The sequence below is a fragment of the Hypomesus nipponensis genome, chromosome 22 (genome assembly GCF_054491055.1).
Source record: "Hypomesus nipponensis isolate SF chromosome 22, ASM5449105v1, whole genome shotgun sequence".
Classification (NCBI taxonomy): domain Eukaryota; kingdom Metazoa; phylum Chordata; class Actinopteri; order Osmeriformes; family Osmeridae; genus Hypomesus; species Hypomesus nipponensis.
Window position 1 is genome coordinate 2,648,112 of NC_140382.1, and position 27,059 is coordinate 2,675,170.

The 27,059-nt window shown below is 40.7% G+C and overlaps 1 protein-coding gene across 15 annotated transcripts in view; it reads right to left on the reverse strand.

Moving 5' to 3' along the window:
- golga2 (golgin A2) overlaps window positions 1-27,059 on the reverse strand; it is a 142,188-nt gene that overhangs the window by 103,827 nt on the left and 11,302 nt on the right. For 8 of the 15 annotated variants that reach the window (XM_084686551.1, XM_084686544.1, XM_084686545.1 and 5 more), the window contains exons 3-9: window positions 15,117-15,275; window positions 13,926-13,975; window positions 13,495-13,558; window positions 13,310-13,372; window positions 6,415-6,495; window positions 2,419-2,457; window positions 1,234-1,296 (exon numbers count right to left, since the gene is read on the reverse strand). In XM_084686551.1, the coding sequence (XP_084542677.1) occupies window positions 1,234-1,296; window positions 2,419-2,457; window positions 6,415-6,495; window positions 13,310-13,372; window positions 13,495-13,558; window positions 13,926-13,975; window positions 15,117-15,275 (519 nt within the window). Of the gene's footprint in view, window positions 1-1,233; window positions 1,297-2,418; window positions 2,458-6,244; window positions 6,266-6,414; window positions 6,496-11,522; window positions 11,658-13,309; window positions 13,373-13,494; window positions 13,559-13,925; window positions 13,976-15,116; window positions 15,276-27,059 lie in introns of those variants that run through there. The other 7 variants (XM_084686548.1, XM_084686547.1, XM_084686556.1 and 4 more) reach the window with 7 other exon arrangements.

Here is a 27,059-nt window from a genome sequence, read left to right on the forward strand (position 1 = left end):
GTGTTCAGGGCGGGGTACAATGCTGATTCATGTACGCACACTTGTGGGTAATCTGTGATTTATAAAGGAAACATTGCGTACAGATGTGCGTACGCACGGTTTTATAAATCTGAATTTTTGTGTGCGTACGCCATTTTTGGCTTTTGGGCATACGTACACTTTTAGTAAGAATCCTACGCACAGTTTTATAAATGAGACCCCAGGTCCTGAGGCTCTGTGGTTTCAACTGTCACTGTATTGTGTTAGAAGAATGTGACAGACGTTTATATTGACACATTGTATTCTTTGAGGGAGTGAGCCAATGACAGAAGAGACAAGGGACAGCTACATTGATTGATTGGTGCCTAGAGATGGCCATATGTTATAAGTTTATAAAAGACTGAATAGTAAACGCCACCTCTCTGCCAAACGATTGTAGCACTACGTCCTCCGGTATAGACGGGTCACAGCATAGGTATAGACGGCTGTAGTATTGGAATAAATAATTTGTATCAATCCATCAAATCGTATCAATCTAGAAATACAGGGTCGTCGGAAAACTTCCTTTACGGTGTACCAACTGCTGCTCACGGCTCAACAAAAAGATTAACAATTCGCTTATTGTTCATACACTCTTTGTAAAAAATACGGGCCTTTATTGGAGCCAAATCTAAGAAGTTGTCAAATACAAATTTATACCTCAATATTTCAGCAATGCTATTGTAAGCTATTTTATTGCGTGGCCTGTTATAATGTTAGGCAGGGTATAGAAAAGGGGGACTTTGATTGTGAAGGAAGAAGACGTGTTTGAAGACAGCGAAGACAGTGTGGCCGGCCACATCGAGGGGTCACGGAGCTCTGTCGTCTGTCCATGTCTCTAATTACTATAGGCAAAAGGAATGATGTGTATCCGCTTTTCAAAACATATTAGCATTTTACCATTAAGAATGGTGAAAGAACGGAACCCCTGCAACATCTGCTGATAGAAACGCAGGCAGGGAAAAACTTGCAAAATGAGCAGCTGGCAGCACTTTAACCAAAACATGAGCAAAATAGCCTGGGTGATAAAACGCACCGCTATGGAAAGTTAAGAAAGCAGGGTCCTGGAATTTGATTGAGTACGAAAATATATATATTTTTTTTTAATTTTCACTAGGGTCAGATGACCCCTAGTGTTAAAGTGGAATCGTTGCTTGCGTCTATATTTATGATTCGTCTTTTTGTGTGTGTGTGTGTGTTTGAGAGACTTAACACCTGCAGCTGTTCCCGCATTGCTCCTTGCTCTCTCCCAAACTTCTGATCAAATTCTTTGCGTTCCTGTTGAAAAATAACATACAATTAAGATTGGCACTCCCTACCCTTTAGAGAAAGCAGAGCATGGTTTCCGAAACCTTTCACCTTCACCCAATTTTCATGACCAAAAATCTGAATTTGCATGACCAGCTATGAATGTCGCTAACCAACAGCAGGCCTTCAAATAGACATTACTCTACACCAGGGTTCCCGAATTAGATTACCAAAAGAGCCAATTTTGGTCAGGCATGCCAAGCCAAGAACCAACATGTTTTTTGGTTTTTTTTGGCGACTGTTGTATGCGCAAATGTTACTTTTATTATGATTTTATAATTATTAGTAGTGGTGTTGGGAATCACACAAGAGAACAATTTAGGCTACTCTTGAAACAAAATGTGTCCAAAACCGACTATTTAATTATGAAATGCCCTGAAAGCATATTCTGTGCAAACAGTCAGCAAACTAAAATTCCAGCACATAGACACAGCTGATCCATGTCGGTTCGGTCACAGGACAAGTCTATTGCTAGTGAGAATGCTTCCGTTTTCCTCAAATCAGTGAGTAGACTGGAAAAACACTCCTCCGCTAAAACACTTCTGGTTGCCGTGTTAGCCGAGAGCGGAACTTGCAGCGGAACAGCTCAACAACATTTTTGTTCTTTTTTTTCTCTTGGTTTAAAACTTCGGCAGCCATGTCGATTGCACATTGTTTGCAATGGCTTCTTAGCTCTTGCAACCTTCCAAGAAACGGGTAACGAGGCAGCTGTTGCGCTCTCGTGCCAATGTTGTTTTACACAGTTAAAACCGAGTGCTTGTATGATGTTAACATGCTTGCAATTTTTTGTTTGCGCTGGTCAGATTTTTCTGGATAGTTTGCATTAAAACTGGCAGCATGAATAGAGTTAAGGCTGTCAGCGTGGGCCAGACATTTGGCTCTTGTGGGCCGGATCTGGCCCCCGGGCCGCTAATTGGGGATGGCATCTGTACACACAAGGATACATACGTTTTATAATAATAAAACAAAAATCCATTACTTCTCCAGTCCTATTAATCACAATAACAAATGTTAAGACTTTTTCAGGTTTTCCTGAAAGGTTACCGTGGGAACCTTGTAAAGACTGAGAATGAAGAAACAGTTAGGAGTTACCTTCTGAAGTTGATCCGTCATCTCCTGGAATTGCTTTGTCTGATTGGCAAAAGGAAGGAAAGAAATCAAAGACATCATGACAATGTTGGTGACCCAAGCTCATATTTTGTGCAGTTAATGCCTTTTACATCTCACTGTAATGAGATGCAAGTACTGTCATTTTCTGGTTAGACTGACAGCTTGGCATTACAGTTAATCTATGAGACTATAAATATTGCAGATATTAAGACTGTGCTAATTGATAATCTCAAATCATGGCACCGGGCAAAACACATGTCATGTTAACACTTGGCAAAATTGGAAGATATTTGCATTTTTCTTCACAATGCTCATCTTTGCCTCATAGTAAAATAAATTAAATATCTACATTCAGTCAGTCCTTTTTAGATAACCTATACAGATGTTAATGCCCATTATATGCTAGATAAAACAAATGTATATAATTACTGCACAATTAAGTCACATTATTGAAGTCAGTAGTTACTTTTTAAAACAGTGAGTAAAGAGTGTGTAGAAGGTTTACACATACCAATAGCATCTCTGATTACCATGTACAGAAAAATAAACCTAATTCAAAACACATACATTTTATGAGTCCATTTTTTTTATATTCACTGCTAGTCAAAGAATTAATCTGCTGGAAGATTTCTTCCCTCAATGCCATAACATTTATCTCCAAAATGTTTTAAAGGTAAACAATTCCATAGAATGTGTGTAGGCCACTGTATATTACAGACAAAATGTAGTATATGCCTTTCAAAAGAAAATTCAATTAGAGCCTTCACTTGAATGCCTTGAGAAACGCCTCCACACCATTTATCATTAACATTCTCTGTGCTCCCTTTACACATACACAACAGGGCTCGACATTCAGGCTTGTCCGGGACCAGTGGATTTTTTTGTAGGGCACGTGGAAGAGAAATGTACTTGCCCCACTGGACAAATTAAAACTCAAACAAAATAAAATGCCATGTTACTTCACGTCATGTGCCACTCATTACGTAGATTTTTTTTACTGAATTCTGCATTAACAAAACACAAAAAGTGGCTTTGTCCCAAGATCTCTACAGACAGTGCAGCTAACTTAATGCTCAACACTTGAACAGGGGCTTATTATTTGAAAGATAAATTATTTACTGTGTTGTCTCAGTTACACCATCAGGGCTTGGAAATACTGTGACTGTGACTTGCTAAAGTAGGCAAATGGCTAGTAGAACATAACATTTCATGATAATTTCAGTAAATCAAACAGCTGCAAGACCAAGTGAAATGTTATATACAGCTAGCAAACTAACGTTAGCTATTAGCTAGCTAATATTGCTAACAACATCAGGATTTGCAAGCTAGCTAAACTTATAAGCTGCTATATGTAAAACATGTCTACAACAATAATTTTGTAGACATGTTAGGTGCCGGTGCACCTTTCCCCGGATTATATTTATTTTGATTCATTGTTTCTTTGTACTTTAGCAGTTCGTTTATATTTTGTTTACACATCTCGCCTTTTTTTGGTTTCTTTAGGAAGAGAGAGTTCGATTATCTTTTGAGGCTCACGGGAGCCTCTAAAGGTCACCTAAGAGGGCGGTCTAGAGATCTTGCTTGTTCCCGCTCCGAAGCCACTCAGTTTCAGCGCTGGTGTGAGCAGCAGCTGATGGTGCCGGTTAGCCAGTGTGTGCCTTAGTTTCTTTGGTCGCCTGGTGAGACCGGCTGTTTAGTTTTCGGTTTATTTCTTTGTTTAGTTGCTGGCTTCTACAGCCCGGTACAGGGTTGGCCCGTTGTCGCACCTTTGTTACATTCATTTCTGGCGGGCTCACCAGGTCCATCATTTCCTTTGTTACTTGCTTTTCTTATGCGGTACGGGAGGGGGTTTGGTACAGCGAAAATAAGACGAACAAGCGAATTTCCTAAAATAAATAAAACCAAGTTTGTAATGTCATCTGTCTGGCCTCCTGTGTCCCCTTTTTAAATTTGTTTCACCCGCCTGGGTCATAACAACATAACAATGGATATTGCCACTAAATGTTGGTGTTAAAGGTCACATGACATGAAAACTTCACTTTAGGAGGTTATTTAACATTAATATGAGTTCCCCTAGCCTGCCTTTGGTCCCCCAGTGGCTAGAATTTTTGATGGGTGTAAACCAAGCCTTGGATGTTGTTCTCCGCCATTGAGAAAATGAAGGCTCAATTGCTCTGTTTGAAAATCTCTGAGGTTACCTCCCCTCTCTCTTACCAGATCGCCCAGATCAGCTGGCCCGCCCCTGAGAAACTGAGCTACCACCGTGCAAGGGCGGGTGCGATATCGTTTTTTTCCTGGAGAGACTTCATGGCTAGCAAACAAATGAAGCATAACCGTGCTTGGATATACAAATGCAAACAAAAGTATTTTTTTAGTTCCTTCACCCAGCAAAACCAGTATCTCAATTTTATTTTTGCTGGAGAAAATTTCAGCCACTGTTTCCTCAACTTGAGCCAATACAAAGCTGGCCTTGCTGAAATCAAATTATGGATTTTTACCAACTCTCTTTAGTCAAGCTACAAACCTTGGACAAGTAAGTTAACTAACGCTATATCATTTTGTTGCTTCACTGTATATGGCTTACCTAGTTTGCTAGCCTTAGAATGTGGCTTTAACATAAACTCTGCAGATAACTGTTGAGTTACTGTTGCTAATGTAAAGGTAGATAGCATCAAGTATGTGTGGGAATACACGTTGTATCGCAAGTGTTGTAAACTTCTTTGTTGTGTGGATAACTGTCCGGCTGTTGGCGTTATGGCACGCGCGATATCCGCCTTTCTCCTCATTGAAATGACTGAGTGTGCATGTCTGCAAACCAGGGTGATCAGATGAGAATGGCTAAATTCTAGGCATCTTACAGCAACAGGGGCAACCAGCCATTGCGATACATCGAATGTAAAATGTAAACATTAGCGCATGTTGCCACCCCTCTCTTCCTCACTAGCATTTAAAGCTAGAGACACAGAAACAGCGCATTTTGAGGAAAGCTCATTGTGGGACTGCTGGTAGTGGCTGTAATTATGCACCAAGGCTGAATTTCAGGAAAGATACTTCAGATACAGTAATAGGGACCCACTAAGGCCTATATAAAAGCATCCAAAAACAGCATGTCATGTGACCTTTAACTTGGAATTTTTTCTACAATTTCACTTTCTACCCAGCAGAGGCTGATTTACCAAGGGATCCTTTAAAAGGTGTATACTTTACAGTTGAATATTAGCGGATATTTAACTCCATACATTTAATTGATACAAATTCTGCTAATGCTTGCTATGTACACAGCTGCCGACGCTAGCTAACGTCAACATAAACAAAATATATATAAAATGACCAATCTTTACCCATACAAGTGACTTATGGATGGACAAGTGAAACGTTAATGTAGTGCCTCAAAAGGTTTATGTCGAGCCCTGCACAACTTCCCCCTCTCGTGACCAAAAGGACAAAAGTTGGTCAAACACAGATGAATTACACTCCAAGTGAAAATGAGTTGTTGACTGGTATAAGTTATTCAATCCTCTATAAGAACCTTTTAAAATGTATTTTAAGTTTCCAATGACACCTGGAAGTTCAACATTAGGGCCAAAACTGATTTAGATCATTGTTTGCACCAAGAAAGAAATGCAGGTGTTCAGATGAAGTTCCAATTGTAAAAACATATTTCTGTATGACAAATGATTGGATACAAAATGATATGTGAAGGAGTGTTAGTGAATATGCACAGGATGTTAATGCAAAAGCAAATGTATAGCGAGCCCATATGATGAGCTTGTAGAGTAAAATGTACTTAATCTTTTCTTTAACTTGCCTTCTATTTTCCAGCAACAAGCTGATTGAGGAAAGAGGGAACACTTGGTAAGATTAGTGGTTTCTACCAGTGTGATGATCCTGTGCTTTACTTCTTGCCCTCATCTTAGATTTCTCTTGCACTTCCTCTGCCCCTCCTTCCCACACACCCTCCATCCCTCCCTCACTCACCAGCTGGTCAAGCTTGGTATTGAGATGCAAGTTTTCTAGGTTGCTGGAGTCCAGGGCGGCTGCTAGCTCATCGTTCCGACTCTGAAGTTCATCATGCATTGAAGATAAGGGGGGGAAAAAAAGGAAAGGGGATTGTGGGAGTGACATAAAAAAAAATTTACGCAGATAGTTGGACACAAGAGAAGGTTTAAAACTATAAATCCTTCATGTAAAAGCAAAAAACACAACAAACTGTACTTAAAATTATGATACTGTACATGCTTCAACCAACTAAATAAAAACTATAGAATAGTTGACAAGCATATTTTGGGAATAAACTATTTCAAGAATTAACATGATTTAACACTAAAAGCGCCGGTCATTTGACTTCTGAAGATAAATTTTATTGTATCTTCGCAAATTCCAGAACCGTGCTTTCTCGACTTTTCTTAGATATGCGTTTTATCACCCAGTTTTTTTTTTATGTTCAAAATCACACTAGGCTAATATTTTGGTAATATTTTGGTTTAATTCTGCCATTCTTTCCCCTGCATTTCAACGCTACAATTCACGTTTCTATCAGATTTCGCAAGGGTTCCCTTGCACAAGTCTGTCATTCAGATAAAGGTTATGAAGCCCAAGTATGATATTTAAGCAATAAGCCCCAAGAGGCCGTGGTTTACGCTGATTTTAGAACAGTACCTGGGGGTACAACCTACAAATCCGAAAACCCCCTTACCTGGGGGTACAACCTACAAATTCTTTCGCTACTACAAAGTATAGTTCCTACATAAATCGTTGCCACGCAACAGCCAGATGGACATCTTTGCCGTCTTTTTCAATTTGAAATATTTGATGCACAGTAATATGGAATGTTAAAGAATGTTATGAGACAACCTGTGAGGTTATGCTGGATTTTACAACGGCATGGAACGCGATATAGCCAATCACAATCAAGGATGGCAACAACCAGTTTTAGAACTACCAATATATCTAGCGTGAGATATCTAAGATATTATATCACTGAGATAAGTAAGATATCTACCAAAATATATATATGGCAGAATTAAACCCAAAAATTACCAAAATATTAGCCCAGTGTGATTTTGAACATAAAAAAAAAATATATATATATATAATAATATATAATAATATATGTATATATGTATATATATAAAAAAGCAGCGTATTCGTTCAGCAGCATTTCCTTTCCCTGCTCTCCCCTCCGTCTCTGTCACTCACACGTCTCACACATACACACCATAAAGTTAACATAACTAGAGACAGCTACTTCTGTCTTCCAAGATGGCGTCTCCATTCATTTCTACGAAAAGAGTTCAGTGGCGCAGTGAGGCAAGCGAGAGCTCCTAACGGACCGCGCCATCTTTCCAGACCAACTCGTCCGGACTTGCGCAGAAGCTTGTTCCTAGCTCCGAAACTCGTGCAAGCTGTATACGTCATACTTTGCGACAACCAGTCGTGAGCTTGTGAGCTGGAGCTAAGGCATAGCAGAAAACTGTCAGAATGTGGTACAACAAGTCCGATCAAGAAGCAGATACATGTGAACGTTACGAAGATCAATACTATTAGTACTGTAGTATTATACGTGCAGGGCCTATACGTTGTTCTTTTTGCTTCTTGTTTATAGTTTGACTGCTGTATTGTGTCGGATAGCCTAAAAAAACTGTAAACTTATATATCTGGCTCCGTCATTGTTCTAGCTTTGCAAAGCAAGCTAAATTAAGCATAGCAACCTATGTTACTATTATAATGATGATGAGGGTTGTTTCCTATTACTAGCTTATGATTAATGCCATCGTTAGTGGTGACAAATAACAATATAACGACCATATTGTGGCTATCAGACATGATTTATTCATATTCGTCTTTGCTCCAGAATAACATGTCAACAATCAATAATGACGCCGTAACATGCCACGATATTACAACTAATTATATTATGCTATAATTACGTTTGTCATGCCGTGAGCATGATAACGTTCATTACGAAATGGTTAAATCTGCTTTAAAATAACGGACATACACTCTACAAACAACCGTCATGTATGTGTGCAACCATTTGTAAAACGTGCTACAATAAAGGCAAGCAAATGTAGATTATCAAGCCCTTTCTCCTTGTTCTGATTTAGCTCAGGTAAATCAGCGATTTGCTGATGTTCCCTTTTGTGCTCGTCCCCTGTTCGTATCTGCGAACACGTTTCGAGGCAACTTTTCTTGACGTAAGCAAATAAATGGGATGCTAGTTTACCCATTTCGGATTGGTTTCAAACTTAGCAAAAATCAGGAAAAAATATTCTATGAAAAAGCTAGTTGTATGAGCCAGGTTCAAGAATCGAACAAAAATTATTGGGGGAGATAGTTTTAGATATGTTGACTGGAGTTAATAGAATAAAAACGACCAGACGAGTCGGGTAGAAAATCGGAAATGCAATACCACCTACATCCACCGGGGATGTTGCCTCAAACCGAGAGCTTGATACACACGCACACGCAGTCATAACGTCAGCACACGCTAGCAACAACGGTATGCAATGTCAGCGAGCCTTCAGCATTAGTAGGCTACCGTAGCGACAAGTCTAGGAAAGTTGGTGACTTTTTGCTAGGTACCTGCAAACAAACTTTGGTACTGCAAACAAACTTTGGTAAAGAACCATAAACATCATCAACACGCGGCGCACAAGGGTTTTCTGATGCCGTTTGGTTTGACGTCGTTTTGTCTGAGAATGGTGGAGTTTGTAGTATCCATGGCAACCGAAGGACTACACATGGGTTTACATTACACGAGTGAACTAGCGTCACTGTGTCCAATCCCGACCGCTGTAAACTACTATTGTCCAAACCCGAACGGGGTTTGGACACCCAGTTTCCGGTCTTTTTGCCACCATTTTCTTTTGCAATTGCTAGCAAAGTGTAAGTAATATTATTTTAGGCATACCAAACAATCTACGTGTCAAATTTCATAAACATATATGGAAGTTTACATGTCTAAATAATTTAGGAAAGTTACATTGATGAGAGAAAGCCGAAAGACCACTCGGGTGACGCTCGGGCGACGCTTTTTACTATGACATGAGAAGAGTTCAACAAAACATCCAGCAGGTGGTGGTAAACAGTCAAATTGAGATTTTATCGCATAGTTTGGAGATGTCGAAGCGTGATATCTTATTGTCCCCGTATATATTGACAGCATTATAGTAAGTTTGGTGACCCTGGATCAAGTTAATATACCCGGAAAAACAGCAGCAACGAGTGTTTACTACGAGTATAAGTGCGGTCGGGTTTGGACAAGGGTAGCGCACGGCTAATTTACCGGCGCCAGCGTCTTTTTACCGGCTCTAGTAAAGGATAAGCTAACTCTAATTTTTTTTACAATATTTAGTTCGAAAGTTAAGAAGTTAAAGCTTAACGTGAAATCAGTAAATCAGCTGAAAACGTGATACAATCATTTTTTATCAATATTTGAAGTGGCATTTTATCAGAATGTTAGCTAAAAACCGGTCGGGATTGGACACAGTGACGTTAGCTTGCAGAAAACAACTATTTTGTAATAGCTATATCAAAAGTAATTTTTCTTGCTGTACCAGTTAACAGAAACAACACCATGGTATTCACTTTAAAAGCTGCTACTTCAGCTAATTCAGAAAGCTAGTCAGCAGCTCCCCCCATCTAGCTAACTTTGATAACAAAAAATCTGACAACGTTTAGTTTGAGGGCGTTTTGTCTGAGAACAATGGCGTTTAATTTGAGAGCGTTTTGTCTAAGAACGATGGCGTTTGGTTTGAGGGCGTTTTGTCTGAGAACGATGGCGTTTGGTTTGAGGGCGTTTTGGTCTGAGACTTGACGCCTTTTCGTTTGAGTCTGAGGATGTCCTAAAATGAACACCGTACACGAGCCCTACTTACTAGTGATGTGTCGTTCGTGAACGATTCGTTCAGGAGTAACGAGTCCGCTCAGAGTGATTCGTTCATTTTCTCGTGGCCGTGCATCGGGACTGTTGCATAGGCTCGTCAAAGTAAACAGAAATGATTTATTCATTTCCTGACTCTGCCTTTCTACGAGTCTTTGGATAATTTTTCACGTGACCTGCATAGGCTTTGTACTGGTAGCTAGAGGAAACGAACGATTCGTTCATTTCTCTACGAGTCTTTTGATCATTTTTCACGTGACCTGCATAGGCTCTGTACTGGTAGCTAGAGGAAACGAACAATTCATTCATTTCCCAACTCAGTCTTTCTACGAGTCTTTGGATCATTGGACCATTGATAATCTCATACTGTTCATCCAAAGCAGTGGCCTTATCTGCTTGGGGGGGATGTAGACTGCACTCATTACGACTGAAGTAGACTCCCGAGGTAGATAGGAGGGTCTGATTTTTAGAATTAATAGCTCAAGGACAGGAGAGCAGTGAGATGCTAGTACCACTACATCCGTGGCCCATAGAAAGTTAACCGTAACACAGACCCCTCCGCTTGCCTGAATCAGCTGTCCTGTTGGTAGCCTATATGTTGAATCCCGATGGGGTAACCGCTGTTTCGGAGATCTCCGGGACGAGCCATGTTTCGACGAACGCCAGTACACAGCAGTTTCTGATGTCCCGTTGGAATTTGACGCGTGCATTTAGTTCGTCCATTTTGTTATCGATGGACTGAAGATTTGCAACCCTCTACAATGCGAGTAAATCACACGCATAGGCGACCACATTTCACGCTGGGCGACTAAAAATGTTCTTTAATTAGCCAATGGATAGTAAATTGTTCAATTTAACTCGCCTGTGACTGAGTTAGAGGCAAATAATACATTTAGTGCAGATTTCAATGACGCACCGTCGCTTGACTGCGAGTTAACATGATTGGCTGCTATGACAGCAGACGTACAATTCGTTATTTTGCTGCTGCTCAACAACGAAAATGGAGATTGCCAAAGTAATGGAAAGTAGCTAGATTTGACGCTCGTTGCTAGATTTTTGTTGCTAGGGAAGGTAAAACGCTACACTGCCTCTGTTAGGGAGGACAGACCAAAAATTTCCAATCAGTTTTGCTCCGTTTTTCTTTCAATTCCGTATGTAACCTAACGTAACTTAAACTAATCCGAAGTCAGATTTCAGTTACCTCTATTAGTTTTCTCATAAATCCAGTTTTTAGGCGTGATTTTAGGTAATTTTTTGAAACGTTCCACCGCTTTAAGCCTTGAGTTTTGTGGCACCGAGAAGCTGTCAAGCTCCCTTTAAGAACGCCATTGTTCTGCGTCACAGAGCTCTGCTTCCAGCCAAGGCGGGAAATATGACTTACATTTGTCATTTAGCAGATGCTCTTATCAGATTCTCTGCTCTTATCCAGACTTACATTATTTGTACATTGCGAGCTAATGCGGTGTCCAGTACTTCGCTATAAATAATTATGTTAAATCGAGACCACAAATATGCAAATGTTTGTCACGTTTAGCACTACTGCTGTAATGTAAAATTTTGGCCACTTGGGGGTGTATTTAACGTTGAACAGGGTGTTTGTGTGTGCTTGTTGTGACATTGCCCATTATTTTTAAATACTTTGATTTGAACACGTCTGTTTATGATGGACAAAAAGTATACACTAATCGTATTATAAATAATATACTTTATTTATAGGGATATGAAACCTATGGTCCAAAATGTAGTAATTGCCTGTGAAAAAAACCTACAGGTTGATGGCTCTCAGAGGACAATTGGGCACCTCTGCATCAATGGTGAAGGTTCAGGGGAGCAACTTTTATCTATTACTTCTATACTAACTATGACAGTTTGTCTTAACAGGGAGTCACCCCATTACAGGGCCCCCTGTCTCATATCACCAAACTGTACTTCTTCTAATCCTACCTGTATCTACTTTTATAGACATTGTCTGTTTTAATATTATGAGAGGCTCTGTGGCTTTGTCTCACAAAAAGATCGACTTGATTTTACGGCACTCGTCACGCACAAAGAGATGCAAACAAGCTAGCCTACAAATCCAGTCTGAGCAGAAAACGCTTAATACTTTTGTTTGTCATCAAGACAATTTCAGATAAAGCCTACTGTTCCTTGTTTAGTTTATTCTTGCACTGTTAATTAGCTTTGCCAGCTGCGAAAGAGCCTTCAGTGCCCAAAAGAGAATACAATCAGATGTCCGCAGCAGTCTCACATCCTCATGCCTTTCGGACCTGATCCTTATTTCAACGGGAGGCCCATAGCTTTAGCAGTAGGCCTAAACCATTGTCAGCACTACAGAGGTGGCTGAAGTCAAGTAGCAAGAGGGTGAGTTTAATCGAAGAAACACGGTACCTCTAATTTTGTACTGTTGCTACGGTATGAGCCAATGATGTCAAATACAGAAAGTGGAGGAATCCCTTAGGTTTTACGCAGCGGAGAAAGTAACCCTCTGGTTGCAACAAGTTAAGAGAGTGTGTTTAGCACAGGTGAAATAAACTTTGAATAGTACTATTGGCATGCAACCGACTGAGGCACGGCTCATTAACTAGCTAGCATCAGCTAGTTTAACGTTAGCTTACATTACTCTAGAACCATAGAAAAACATTTTCTGGGGAAGAGCGTGTGGGACATCCTGTAGCTAACAAATGTAAATGTTCTGAATGATATAAGGAATATTATCCAACCTTGCCTTAGCTACATACAAGAAGCGCCATCCAGCGATCATTACATGTCAGGAACAACATTCCTGTCTGAAGACTCGGGGGTATGACCCCTGTCCGCACTTTAAGTAGGGAAAACAGGCTCAGCGCTTCTAGTGTGAAGGAAAAGTCTTCAAAGTTGCTCCTATCTGGCTGAATTCTATGTTCACAATTCTTTTATCGTCTTACCAGAGTTATTCATCAGTTGTATAACACACATGTATTGTACATACATTAGAATCATGTTTCCTACCTCCAGCTTTTTCTGATTGACAGGCGACGGAATACTGTCACCATTCACGTAAATTGTAGATGCCTGGAATGCCACAAAAACAGAAACTTGATTTGTCAGTTAACTGATATTTTTATTTGGTGCACTTGGGGGGGGGGGGGGGGGTCTACAGTTTTATATAGCCTGGATCCCAAAAAATTGCGTACCTCTGAGAGCAGGCCATTGAGCTGCTGGGAGAGCTGGCGCAGACTCTCTGTGGATGTAAGGGGTCTGGAGAACACACAAAAGATATAAATAAACCAACACTGCAGTAAAACCCATTGTATTGCTTCTGGGGGTAACCGATGGCGCAGATTACAACTGGGAAATAATGAGGGGCTGAGCGAATCAATGCACTGCGTGCCACACTCAATTTTTTGGGGGAGGGCTTAGCCTGGGTTTTAATCCAGATCACAACTTTTCCTGCATTTCCTCTCTCCCTACAGTTCCTCTCATTTTTCACTGTCTATCCAATTAAAGCAGAGATGCACTAAGCATGTATTGTATTTTAATATCCAGAAATATGGTGAGGTGTAAAACATTGACAATATCCCCCAGCTCTAGGGCACACAATTGTGTTGCTGAAGAGGTCACCCACCTATTTTCCTCTACCAAGCTCTCATTGTCATTGGTGCCAGAGTTACAGTGCTGCCCAGGGGAGAGAAGGAGACAGAAGAACAGAGAGAAAAACTAATGAGCTAATATGATAGAGTGATGGGGCATTTAAATACGACACTGAAGCCCATTTTACAGACCATACAATGCTTGGAACAATGAAATATATAGAACCAGTTAAATATATAGAGATGACCATTAGGAATGGGCGATATAAACGATATGCAATGTAAACTATACAAAATTGGCCTACAATAGAGATTTAAATTCTATTGCACTATCGCGATAAATGCATTTAGGACGTAATCTACCCGTGAAATTTAGAGCCATGAGCTGCAACGCACCATTGTATTAATCTTTTTTTTAATTTTTTTTTAATTTTTTGTATTAAATATGTTTGTATTATATCCTCTCCTACTCTTTCTTAAAAGGCTAACGAATCTATCTCGTTCTCTACCTGACCCTGTTTTTCTGCTTGAGCAGCACTGGTTGAAATCTCAAAATATTGTAAACAATTTCTGCATATATCCAGGTAGCAACGCTAGTGCTAAATAAGTATTTGGTCGGCTCCATGATGCCGGGTAAGTAGGGCTCGTGAGACTGATCACCAAAAGAACGATGGCGAACCCGCTTGTTTAGCAGATGAAGACATGTTCGTAGGTACCTAGCGAAAAGTCACCAACTTTTCTAGATTTGTAGCTATGGTAGCCTACTAATGCTGAAGGCTCGCTGACATTGCATACCGTTGTTGCTAGCGTGTGCTGACGTTATGACTGCGTGTGCGTGTGTATGTGAGAAATGCGTGAGTGACAGAGAGACTGAGGGAGAGCAGGGAAAGTAAATGCTGCTGAACGAATACGCTACTTGTTAAAATTATGATGAAACGCAATATGTGGCGGCCTGTGTTGATTCTGTGGCGCATCGCCACAAATTACTCTGTGTGGGAAACACTGTAACCTGTTCTGAAATGGTTCTATTATAATTAATATATCGCAAGAGGCTGCAATGTATATCGCAATATGGATTTGAGGCCGTATCGCCCATCCATAATGACAATGGTGTGTGTGTGTGCGATCATACATGGCAACTGAATTCTGGAAACAACAGTGGCAAAAAACAAAGCAACATGTAGATGATAGAAGACAGAGAGAGCAGAACACATGCATTTACGCACCTGTAAGTCAGTGTCACAGCTGACACACTCCGAGTTAGAAGCAGGTTTGGTACTAGTGCTAGTAGGGCCAGTGAAGGGAAAGCCAGTGTCCAACTCTGTGCTTGACTCCTCTAGCAGATGGGTAACCGGGGACCCTCTGTTCTCCCTATTAACACAAGTCTGAGGCAACACGCATAGAATGTGATGAAATCAACAGTATAATGTCTGTGGGGGTAACCTAGAAAATAAGATGAGGGTAGCGGAACTACCTTGCCAACTCATATTTAGACCAAAGGTTGTGTTAACTGACTCCGCAAATAAATAAAAACTCCACTTTTTATTTAGAGGCAGCTGTTATAGTCATGGGGGGGGCGTACAAGACACTCATATAGGTGTGATAGCCAGGTGACCTAATACAGGTGACACACACTTTGATGTGAAAAGATTACTGAATTAGAGCAATGTGTATTTGGTCAAAATTTGACTCAAGCTAATACAACTAGTGTTACAATCCTTTTTTAACCAATCCTGTCAAATTCACCTAAAACTCCTTAACAAGGCATACCCAAAGGAAATTGAAAGCTTTTCTTTAACAATTTGGAGTACATGTACAGTTTTGGTCTCTTGTGAAAGTTGACACGTTTTTTTCACGTCAGAATCCCTGTAAGTGCTACTGGTTTTGAGTAATAGAATCGAAAATAAATCAAAGTTTTTATTGCAGCCTGAATTTGTTTTGCATACAGATGCCTGCAGATGCCTATTAGTAGGAGGTAATAGCTGGAAGACAGTGGGACCACAGCAGGAAGCCTTACCTAGTCCCAGGCCGAATCCCAAGGCTCCCCCTTACCCCTAGCTATTAGTTTACCCCTAGCTCAAAACTGAGGGGTAAGGGCTACATATCCCTAAAAAATGGGACACCACTTGGTTGCAGGTACGTCATCTAGCACGTATCAATATCTCTAAAGCAAGTAGTGTTATGCACTGATATTAAACAAAATCCGCTGCTAACGGAGTTTACTGTAGACATGCTAGTCAAAGAATTGCGGCACTGTTGTGCAATTCAGCACTGTAACATTAGCGTACCAAACTAGTGATTTTTAGAAACGTTTCAATTAGGAAAATGGTTGCAAATTATATATATATATATATATATATATATATATATATTCAGGACTGTGTATAACACAAAACAAGACTGGAATGTTTTTATCAATTAATTAAGCCAAAAATATTACATTTATTCTGGAGGATCTGGCCACCATTGTTGCCGGTCGCGCAGTATTCACAAATCCCTAGGTTTCAAGTAAGCTCCCAATCTTACTTGGTTTTAAGGGGTGTTTACCCCTAAGTCTTAGCCCTACCCCTAGCTCAAAAAGAGTATTGGGACACCACTAGCTTTCACGGGAACGCGCAAAACTAAGGGGGAAGGGGTAAGGGTAAGGGGTAAGGGGGAGTATTAGGATTCAGCCCAAGTCTATAATACAAATTCACCATTGGATTCCCTGAATCAAGACGAGTTCAACACACACCATGGCGTCAATTTCAGGTTATATAGATTTTCTGCTATTTCCGGTTTTATCAAAAACATTTTAAAGCCTACTCCTCCTACAATTTTTGTCAAATCTTCTTCAAAATGACTAGAGATTATCTTCAGACGAAGCCTCACAAAAGTTATCGAAAATAATTTTGATCCTCACAACCGTTTTTCCGGTACAGCCAATCAAATTCGGCAACAAAGCAACCAAACAGGAAATTGGATCAAATCTCAGCAAATCTTTGAGATATCAAAACCAAAGTTGCTATATCGGTGGAAGACACTACATCATGTTACCATGTGAAAATGTACTTAATATCTTAAAAAATTACTGATATAAAGCAAATCAAATTTATCGCCAAGGCTAAAATAATGCTATACACATCCACCGGTCTAAAACGGATACTCTGATGCTATCACTAGTTCATATGAAGACTCTTGAGAAATGTTTAGTATTCAAATCTGAAAAAAAGTTGAATGTAAGATGAAAAGTAGATTTTTAGTGAATATTTTAAATATACATGCTTGGCTAATTTCTAGAGCTTTTTTGCTAAATCTTCTCTCCCTCTCCTCCTCAGCGCGCGTGCTCACACACTCAGCCTTCCCGTGACACACGCGCGGACTTGACAAGACGCACACGCAACATTGCAAGAGAGTGTGGGCTGACCAAGCCCCCACTCATTCCTTAGTCTCTAGCAAAGGCCTTGTGGATCTTGATGGTATTGCATTTCCGATTTTGTATGCTATGGTAAAAAGGTCTCCAAATCCTTAAACATTGATAGTAAAGGCAAAGAAACACTTAACAAAAGCTGATCTTGTTGGTATTGCATTTCCGATTTTGTATGCAATGGTAAAAAGTTATACAAATCCTGAAACATTGATAGATAGATAGATAGATATATATATATATAGAAATCTTTATTTCAGAAGCCAAGTTCCATATAAAATAACAGACATAGAGCTATAAAAGAGAGAAAAACAAAAAGATAAACATGGATAATACAGTGTATTAAAAAGTAGGAAGACTTTTGTGCTAATGTCATCTAAAGTTCCAAGTAAATCGATAGCAGCTCTTTAGAGGGTGGACCAGAGCCTCTACTATTCAGTTCTCAGACTTGTCCAGTCGACACATAAAACCATTCATCAGTTGTCTCAAGAGTGCCTTACAGGTTGGTACGTGCTTAGACACAAACAACTGACTAGCACTATGTCACCTAGGCACATTAAGTAGCAATCCAAAAGCATAATTGTAGGCTACTTTCAGTATCTGTATACTCCTTTTCCTGTACATAGACCACAAATGAGCAGTGTACAATGGTGTTATGTAGGTTCTTAACAGGGAACATTTAACTGAATCTGAGCACATTGAAAACTTCCTTAATAACATATTGGCCTGAGAATATATTTTACAGCGCTGTCGATATATATCGTTGTCATCTGTCCAATCAGAAATGACATGATTGGAAAATACATGATGATCTAAGTCATACCGAGAGCACACCCATAGCATCTGTTGCAACAGGCTGAGTAGGACCAGATCATCAGATAATTGACAATAGATTCACCAACAAGACAGCCTGTATTTGTCTTATTCAGCTGGCTTGATAAGTTGTCCACATACACATTAAACAAAAAGGGAGATACAATTCCTCCTTATCTCCTTCAGAGCATAGATACAGAGATCTGTATCTGCCTGCCTCTGACCAGACTCTGAAGGCTTCTCTAGCAGCAGCATGTTGCTCAGACACAAACTCATTCCAGCCAGGCCGTGTGTTAGGGACCTTACTCTTGTGATTAATAAAAGGTTCACTGGAAGCATAAAGACATTTGACAATATCATCATACATGGCACTGAGCTTTTCAGCATGATGTTTATTAGGGATGGGCGTGGTTAATCAAATATCCGGATATCCTAAAGTAAGTTTGTATTCGAATACTTTTTTCGAATACTTATGAGTAGTTTGATTTTAAAAAATGTTTTTGAAAAACCGTCGCGTCGTGTTGTGAATTCTAATAGTTGTGACGTTAGAAAATGATGAAAACCATCAAAAAAGGTAGGCTACGCCTGTGTTCTGCTGCGAGTCTCCTTTCATTTCATTTGGCGCTACAAGAAGCATAGTGTCCTGGCTAAACAGTACCTCGCAGCAACCTCAGTTCCTGCAGTCTTTTCTACGCCGGCCTGCTCGTAAATCGACTCCGTACTCGCCTCTCCCCTGAGCATGTTTACATGCTAATTCTCCTGAATAAAAATGCGTATGGCTAATCCAGTTGTGGCTTATTTATTTTCTTACCAGTAGCCATGTAGAGCTAGCGTAATCGGCTGTTTATGTTTGCATTGTGTGGTGGCGCAACGTATCCTATAGGATTCCGGTTCCAAGTTAATATCCAAGTTAATATGCAATATTTCTCCGTGTGTCTTTCGTTTTTATGGTGGATAGCCTACCCAATGTGTTTAATTTAGTCCAATGTAGCCTACTTTTTATTTCACATAATAATAGGCTAATCGCTTTTCCGCAAAATTAAGAGCCTAAGTCTGAAGACGCAGCGTTTTTTCAAGTTCATTGTCTTTTCGTCATGTTAATAAATTGATCTTTCATTTGTTTTTTTTATTCAACTCTTAATCTAATAGTTTAACAGTCCCAATTATTGCCAGAATGTGTGGTGGTTCATGTGTTTACTGTATGCTTTGCGTCACGTCAGGCTAATTACATAACGGAACCACATTAACAAAATAGATTATCCGGATATTCGAAAATAATTTTGGATACTATTCGAATAGTGAAATCAGTTCAAATCTCCATCCCTAATGTTTATCCTTGCAGTTCATATCCGTGCACATTAGGGCATCCCTAGGCAATTCAACATCACTAAGTAAGCTGTCAGATAATAGAGAATATCTGTGCATAACCTCTTTGGTCAATTTTGACCAGTCCAGTTTTCTTGAGGGAGCAACAATACCCTTGTTGGCCAACAAGGGTACACTCTCAACATTTAGCAGCACAGCAACTGGTATGTGATCAGTGGTGGCCAGCCCATAACACATCTCTATACTTTCCAGTGAGTCATGAGCATCGGCTGTGGTCACAACATGGTCTAGCCAGGAAGTTGTGTGCCACGCTTCACTTACATAGGTAAAACTTGTATCAGGCAATAACGCTTGATATAATTAATTTAGTTTCATTAAAGAACTGCTGCAGATGTTGTGCGAATAAACACTTATCTGACATGTCAGAATTAAAATCACCCATGACATAGATGCAACATGAACTATTGTCCTCTATGAAGGACTGAATAAAAGCTAATCTGTTCTGAAATTCATCCTCATGGTCATAGGATTCATATGGTGTGTACACATTTAAAATAGTAAATTTCTTTTCATTATGATTAAACTCCAACCCAATAGCCCAGTCAACGTTAAGCCGCACCACCTTTACCCTTGGGTCATTTTATGTTACACAGTATAGCTACTCGGGATGGGCATTCGATTAAATTGTCTCAATCGATCGTCGGGAGAATTAAAGATTGATTTCCGATTAATCATTAACATTTTTATATTAAAATTCACTATTTATAGGCTATATTAAAATGCAGTGAATAGAAAACACAGCGTGTTTCCGTATTGAGATCTGTAGCTAATACAAGAAGAACAACTATTTCTGTAACTCCTAGAAGCGGAGCCGACAGCTAGAAGCCACTCAAACACAACTGACCCTATTTTTTTTCCGGCTAATTAACAAAGCTGCATGTCCATCTCGATGGACTTGCAGATCCGTTGGGTAATTTTCTCTGCTCGTTGTGCATCGCAGCTCCTCCGTGCTAACACTGAGGATGTACGTTCTTCAAGTAGTACATCATTTGAGTCGTGGAGGAGTGTTGGCAGTGAACAAAGTCATTTTTAAGTCAAAAGGGTCTCACGCTACACTTCGCTGTGACCTCTTCATGTTAACTTTTGAAATACATGGAAACTTGCCGGTAACTGAGTAGGCCTGTGGTGTTTTTTTCCAAACATTGGCTTTGTTTGGTAAATTGTTTAATTGCTGCCACATAGCAAAATCCATTGCATTCCTTCAAGACTCACACTACGTTACAGAACACGCATTAGTTTTATCGATGAACAAATAATGTCATCAACAAAATTCTTAATGATTGATAATCGATCGTCGATTAATTATGTCCATCCCTAATAGCTACACCACCAACTATCCTCCCACAAACCATTCTCATGATGAGATCGGTAGTGGACTCTCCAGCACCATGAAAGTTCTTGTGTAGGGAGCTCAATTTGTCCAAATCATGCTTTGCCATCCAGATATCTTGAAGGCAGACAATGTCACTCTCGTCCAGCAATGTGTCCACCACCAAACGTCTTGCTCTATCAGCAGCAGTATGTCCTACTCGGAGGCCACGAGCATTGTAGAATACAACCCGCATTCATGATCTACCACGGACCCATCAGGGCAGCTGGCAGGAGTGTCTGTCTCCCTGGTCTCTACAGATAGGCCTACATTCACCCCAGCATCATGACTGATCTGAAGCTCAGTACCCTGAGAGCGGGGGGTTTGCTCTGGTCTAGCTTTTTTGATAGTATAGACCAAGAGTAACTACCATACCACAAATGGCCCACCATTACCCATAGGTGGCGCTACAGGCCACGCCCTAAAGCACAAAGATACAAGGCTTTCTGGAATGGATAGGCTCACCAAGCCCCCTCCCTTCACTTCTTGGCTTGAAATAAAAGCCCTTGTGGATCTTGATGGTATTGCATTTCAGATTTGGTATCCCATTAGTAATTCTGCAGAATAGATTTTTTCATACTGTTACAATTTGTCAAGAATAAACTTTTTCAATGGTTTGCAGTGTTTGGCGGAATCCGCCATTACTGCTTGCAGTTATATTTATTATTATTACACATCTGTCATGGGAGTCTATGGCAGCCCCAACCACATGGTCAGAAGTTGTGAAATTTGGCACACTTTGGGACCAGTCCCCTCATCAATTTCACCAAGTTTCATGTCTCCCATTCCAACCATTTAGCGCCACCAATGGGTCAAAGTTGAAGGTGTGTTTACACATGTTACTTTTGAACAATATGCCCCATTGTCCAATTGTTGGATTCCCTGGATCAACGCACTCTATGACATCATACCCAGTTCTATAGATTCTCCGCCATTTTGAATTTAAAGGAAAAGTGTTTTTTCGCTACTCCTCCTACAATTATTGTCGAAGCTTCTTCAAAATTGCAACAGATGATCTTCAGACCAAGCCTCACAAAAGTTATCACATGGATTTTTGATTTTCGAAATCGTTTTTTAGTTACAGCCACATCAAATTTATGTGGCTGAATTGATGTGGCCAAATTGATGTGGCCGCCGTTTTGAATATAACGTTTTTTCGCTACCTCTCCTATAAGGTTTGTCCAATCTTCACCAAATTTGGCACAGATCATCTTCAGACCAAGCCTTACAAAGGACATCACATGTTTTTTTGATTATCTAAACCTTTTGACTGGAAAAGCCAAACAAAGTCGTCAACCAAGCCACCATAAAACAAGTGAGGTCATATCTCAGCACCTCTTTACTACATTGACACCAAATTTGGTATAGGGACTAGGGACACTGTTCTAAAGAGGTCCAAAATAGGTAATGCCATTTCACCTCTAGGGGGCGCTGCAATCAGCAAAAATTTGGCACCATTTATCTTCAGATCAAGCCTCACAAAAGACATCACGTTTTTTTTTTTTCTACACTTTTTGACTGGAACAGCCAATCAAAGTCATCAGCCATTCAAAGTCGTCAACCAAGCCACCATAAAAGAAGAGAGGTCATAACTCAGCACCTCTTTACTGCATTGACACCAAATTTGGTATAGGGACTAGGGACCCTGTTCTAAAGAAGTCCAAAATAGGTAATGCCATTTCACCTCTAGGTGGCGCTGCAATAAGCAAAAAAAATTATCTTCAGATCAAGCCTCACAAACGCTTTCACAGGATTTTTGATTTTCAAAACAGTTTTTACGGTAAAGCTGATCAAAGTCGGGGATGAAGCCACCAAAACAGGAAGTGAGATAATATGTCAGGAAATATTTTCTGAATTGACATCAAACTTGGTACAGGTGTTCCAAAGAGGTCCACAAAAGGTTGTGTCATCTAACCGCTAGGGGGCGATCCCATGTCCGACACATGTTAAATAGTGATACCAGCTGAATTGATGTGGCCGCCATTCTGAATGAATGAATAAAACGTTTTTGGTGATATCAAAAATTCAGCTAATTTGGCACAGATTATCTTCAGACCACTATCACTGTGATGTCAAAATAGAACTGAATTACAGCTGTTTAAACTTGGGCCAAATCTGACCACGCTTGCCACAGGAAAAACTGCTAATATTTTTACCCAGTAAGTGAAATCTGGGATTTCCAGCACTGAGAATAGCTCACTAGGATAAATTGGTGTCCTGGAAACGTCAACGTCAGATGTTCCAATCCAGCCAAAGCTGACAAGCTTGTCATGTCTCTGATACTCTGTTTAGCGAGACTGTAAGCCACTGCAAAAGAAGCCAGGCACACCGCAGTCACTAGATGTCGAAACTTTCTTCTGGGTCATCTGACCTGCTTGGCCACCACATTGCTGCTTGCAGCTATATTGTTCTCTGATTATGTCGCCGAGTGGTAACATATAAAGAGAAAAAAGTAATGGACCCAAGCAGCTTCCTTGAGCAACCCCATAGCAGTTCTCATGTTCAATACACTATCCGTGAACCCAATAAGCTTTTCCAGTCTATTGATTAGGATGTCGTGATCAATGGTATCAAATGCTGCACTGAGATCTAGCAGGATAAGGATAGAGACTTTATTTGCATCAGAGTTTAGTCTGAGGTCGCTAATTATTTTGGTGAGAGCAGTTTCAGTACTGTGATATTTCCTAAAACCTGACTGCGAGACTTCCAGGATGTTATTTTCTTCAAGAAAATGTACTTGGACTAAAACTCTCTTTTCTAGTACTTTACTAATAAATGGAAGGTTTGATATTGGTCTGTAATTTGCAAGTAGACTGTTATCCAATTTGGGTTTCTTTAATAGGGGCTTTACAACAGCCGTTTTGAAGGCATCCGGGAAGACGAAAGTTCTTAGGGATGTGTTTATAATCTCTAGCACCTGTAGGCCTACAGCATGCAGCCAACTATGTATGTTGTTTTATGTCCGTATTTTACTTTGGTGAACGTTATTTACATGCTGTGCATTTTATGTAAGTTCATATGAAGCTAATGTGGTCTTTATTTTCTCTTTATACTGTGGGTTTATAGCCTGGCTGCCAGCCCAACCTAGCCCCGCCCACAAAAAAAATTGGTTGGGAAGTTGGGTCTGGGGTCGCTAGTTTTGGGGAAAAAGTATGTCCAAACAGGAGCTGTTTGGACCAATCAAATTGTCAGGGCGGGCTTTATATGATGATGGATAGATGATCAACAGTAACGTAATCAACCACTTCACCAAAGAGCGCTTGGGTTTAATTCATTTTCAACAAACAACATACTACGTTGCTCTGATTGGTTGTAGGTATATCCAATTGATTGAAGAGGCATTTTTTTAAGAGTTCGGTTGAAACACGCCCCATACTCACAGCCTAACGGAGAGGTAAGCACGTAAGTAATACTTTATTTATATAGCACTTTTCATACAAGAATTGCAGCTCAAAGTGCTTTACATAAAATCAACAAAAACAAAAACAATAATACACGTGTTGATCTAAAACATAACAAACCAAACTAGCCGCAATCTATCTGCGGTTTCTTGAATCTGTCTTAGATCCAAGCTGCCACTTGCAGTTTCTAATACACAAACATGACAAGGGGGTAGACAGGACGGGAAGACAAGGTTAAATTTCAGCATAACATGAAGAGAAAAGGCAACCCCCAGACTATGCTCCTAGAGGAGTACAGTGTGGGAACAGGCAAAAAACACCTCAGCACATAAGCACATACATTGTACAACATTACAGAACCACATGACTTGCAACGGGGAGGGGGGGAGGGGTATGGACAAGCAGCATCTGGACCTGCAGCCACAATAGGCACAGGTCACAGAACCGCCAGCCACACCGGGGAACAAGCAAGCGAAGTCTTTGGATGGGGGAAGGGTAGTCATAGCATATCTGTAATAGATGAAATTTAGTGTATGAGTGTGCCTGGGTTAGTGCCTTCGCCTTGGCCACAATCAGTTCAATTCTCAGTTTGCAGTTAGTATTGCCATGGAGGCATCCTTGGTCATGACCAGGGATGGAAATTAGCACCCGCCACCAGCCAAATGCGGGTGATTTTGTGTTGTGGCGGGTAAACTCGCTTCAGCTACCTGCCACTGTGGCGCCGGCCACTGTGGTAAATTACACGGCTGTTATTAATGCTGCAGAATGCCCCATTCCCTTGAATGGTGCTTCCCAAACGGGGAGGGGGAGGGGTATGGACAAGCAGCATCTGGACCTGCAGCCACAATAGGCACAGGTCACAGAACCGCCAGCCACACCTGGGAACAAGCAAGCGAAGTCTTTGGATGGGGGAAGGGTAGTCATAGCATATCTGTAATAGATGAAATTTAGTGTATGAGTGTGCCTGGGTTAGTGCCTTCGCCTTGGCCACAATCAGTTCAATTCTCAGTTTGCAGTTAGTATTGCCATGGAGGCATCCTTGGTCATGACCAGGGATGGAAATTAGCACCCGCCACCAGCCAAATGCGGGTGATTTTGTGTTGTGGCGGGTAAACTCGCTTCAGCTACCGGCCACTGTGGCGCCGGCCACTGTGGTAAATTACACGGCTGTTATTAATGCTGCAGAATGCCCCATTCCCTTGAATGGTGCTTCCCAAACGGGGAGGGGGGGAGGGGTATGGACAAGCAGCATCTGGACCTGCAGCCACAATAGGCACAGGTCACAGAACCGCCAGCCACACCTGGGAACAAGCAAGCGAAGTCTTTGGATGGGGGAAGGGTAGTCATAGCATATCTGTAATAGATGAAATTTAGTGTATGAGTGTGCCTGGGTTAGTGCCTTCGCCTTGGCCACAATCAGTTCAATTCTCAGTTTGCAGTTAGTATTGCCATGGAGGCATCCTTGGTCATGACCAGGGATGGAAATTAGCACCCGCCACCAGCCAAATGCGGGTGATTTTGTGTTGTGGCGGGTAAACTCGCTTCAGCTACCGGCCACTGTGGCGCCGGCCACTGTGGTAAATTACACGGCTGTTATTAATGCTGCAAAATGCCCCATTCCCTTGAATGGTGCTTCCCAAACGGGGAGGGGGGGAGGGGTATGGACAAGCAGCATCTGGACCTGCAGCCACAATAGGCACAGGTCACAGAACCGCCAGCCACACCTGGGAACAAGCAAGCGAAGTCTTTGGATGGGGGAAGGGTAGTCATAGCATATCTGTAATAGATGAAATTTAGTGTATGAGTGTGCCTGGGTTAGTGCCTTCGCCTTGGCCACAATCAGTTCAATTCTCAGTTTGCAGTTAGTATTGCCATGGAGGCATCCTTGGTCATGACCAGGGATGGAAATTAGCACCCGCCACCAGCCAAATGCGGGTGATTTTGTGTTGTGGCGGGTAAACTCGCTTCAGCTACCGGCCACTGTGGCGCCGGCCACTGTGGTAAATTACACGGCTGTTATTAATGCTGCAGAATGCCCCATTCCCTTGAATGGTGCTTCCCAACGTTCTGCGGTCAATTATTTTTCGATAACAGACGTTTGCTATGTATGACTGACCGCTGTCAAGAAAAGTGGCCTTTTTGCCTCAGATTCACGTTTTAAGTAGTACTCCGCAAGTAGTCCGGTAACTTTTCAACCCCAGCGTACTCCGTTGCTTAGCGACGTCAGCTGATTTAAAGCCTAAAGAATGTTCAATGTCTATGAAGTTCAACGTCTTTGGCGAAGTATTTCTCTGCTGATCAACACTACAAATGGTAACAAATTGTAAAAAGACTCACTGTTTTGAGTTATTTTCTAGGCAAGTAGCCGTGTAATAACCAGGATAATGTATAGAACGCCGTTGTCATTATCGGGAAAATAAGCCCCTTCAGAGCGAAGTAGGGCTGCAACTAACAATTATTTTAGTAATCGATAAATCTGTCGATTCTTTTTTCGATTAATCGATGAATCGGATAAAAAAACTAAACAAAAAAGCATTGATTTCCAACCCTTTATTCAAAAACAGAACTGACAGTGCAAATTCACAGTGCAAAACATCTTCAGAATGTGCACAAACAGGCACACAATTTTGAAAAAGTTATTAATATTAGCGTGGATTTAATGCCATTTTCAGAGATGAGCAATTTATTTGAGTTTTGTTTAAAACATTTTTGAAAATGGAAAGGTTGTGGAAGTAAGCCAGACTTTCTTAAAATAATCTGGTGTATATGTATGATTTTTTGACACAATTTTGAA